This window comes from Trichechus manatus, unplaced genomic scaffold, assembly GCF_000243295.1.
Source record: "Trichechus manatus latirostris isolate Lorelei unplaced genomic scaffold, TriManLat1.0 scaffold01171, whole genome shotgun sequence".
Lineage (NCBI taxonomy): Eukaryota > Metazoa > Chordata > Mammalia > Sirenia > Trichechidae > Trichechus > Trichechus manatus.
This window is the reverse complement of record NW_004445107.1, coordinates 3,802-5,471: the sequence shown is the minus strand read 5'-3', so window position 1 is coordinate 5,471 and position 1,670 is coordinate 3,802. Positions and strand designations below refer to the sequence as shown.

Here is a 1,670-nt window from a genome sequence, read left to right as displayed (position 1 = left end):
ACTATTCCGATAACTTCTTTATACTTATAAAATAATCCTACCAGCTTGCCGTGGAAACTTTAATATATAACCCACTGTGTGCTGGAGTTAAGTACGCATGACTACAGCGCATAGCACTCGTGTAGAACAAATTGGTTGTGCGAATGAGGAAAGACTATTTCAGTAGATCTTTAGATCTAGAAAAACAAAAGGAATCAGAAGTGATCTACCAGTCATGACATCCTTTTCTTTCTCTATGAAAATGCCTTTAACCAATTTCTTTCTAATGCCCAGTGCCCAACCAGGCCTTTCCCCAGCGGCGTGGTGTGGTGACTACAGCCAGGGCAGATTTCTTTTTCTCAGGGCTGAGGTAATGATTCCCTTAGAGGTTCTACCTTTCAGATTAATGTGCCAATGTTACATACTCTTCACACATGACTGTTTACGTTTCAGTTTTGAAAAGATTTTACTAACCAATATTTTATACTAATATTTTATTAACTACATTAATCTGTGTTGAGATCCCAATTTCCCCTCCTATTATCTCTCCACTTGTAGACCTTTAGCTTGCTTCTTTCTGCTTTCAAAATAACCTTGTTTCCTGTAAGAGAAGACTGCTCCCAACTTTCTGGTGCCCAAGAAGTAAAGCAGAGGGGAGTAGGAGAGAGAGAATTTACTATTTTATTCCATTCTTCTCCCTTCCTTTCCCTTGCATTCCAGTTTGGTCCCAGCCAACAAGAGGCATTCACTTACGACAATGGCCTTGACACATTCACGGTAGGAGGTTCTGTTTACACAGGTGAGAGGGGCAGCACCCACTCTTGCCATATTCTTTTGGAATTCAGAGCATTTTGTTGCCTCATCTCCTGATATGGTACACCATCGAACAGTATTCTCAGGGGTGGCCAGACACAGCCCTGGAAGAAAGAGACCAAGGAGTCAGGGTTCACCCACTGCCCAAGGGAGAGACGGCCTCACTCTATGACAGAATCTTCTGGACTCCTATACCCCTCTTTGCTCTCCTCCCATCCCCTCTATTCTGTGGCTAAGTCAGGCCGCTGTCCTCAAGTGAAGACAACTTGCTGGCCTAAAGGGGACTCTGCACTGTCCAGGGTGCTGTGATTTCACCTCAGTTCTCAATAAATTAGAGGAGACCATCACAGCCTCTGAATTTCTTCTTCCTTCCTATGGCTTTGATGCATTTCCTACCCTTAGAAAACAAAAATGATGATGATCCCTCACATCAGGTTACGGAGTTCTTCCACCTACTTTGTCCCATCTGATCCTGGAAAACTGGCAGGAAAGAGATTATTGCTCCTGGTTTACTGATGTGGAAACTGGTCACAAGGAGGCTGAGTGGCATGTTGCTCAGCAGGCATGCTGTCCAAGTCTCTCTACATGGTTGTTTCTACCAGCATTTCCCCAGAGGACTCCATTGAGAACAAAGGGAAATACATCCAACCCCTCATCAGTAGCTGCAGGGAATGGGAGGGCCTGAGTTACGCCCTCTTGCCTCTACTTGGAAAGACTGGCCACTGCTTGTGCTCCGGCTGAGCCTGCCTTTATTGCTAGAATCTATGTAGCTTCCATTTAAGCAGGAGGCTGAACCAGATTTGCTCACAGCTCTTAAAAGCCATGTGGTTGCCTGATAAAGAGTATCCATGAAAAAGCCACAAAGAATATTATTCTTA

The 1,670-nt window shown here is 44.4% G+C and overlaps 1 protein-coding gene across 1 annotated transcript in view; it reads right to left on the bottom strand.

The window, feature by feature from the left end:
- The window catches only part of LOC101358038 (lactotransferrin-like), a gene marked incomplete at its 3' end in the record, with an annotated part of 4,064 nt that extends 2,621 nt beyond the window's left edge, over positions 1-1,443 (bottom strand). The window contains exon 1 of the mRNA XM_012559992.2: positions 733-1,443. Within this exon, the coding sequence (XP_012415446.2) occupies positions 733-807 (75 nt within the window). The remainder of the gene's footprint in view (positions 1-732) is intronic.
- Positions 1,444-1,670: the final 227 nt, after the last annotated feature.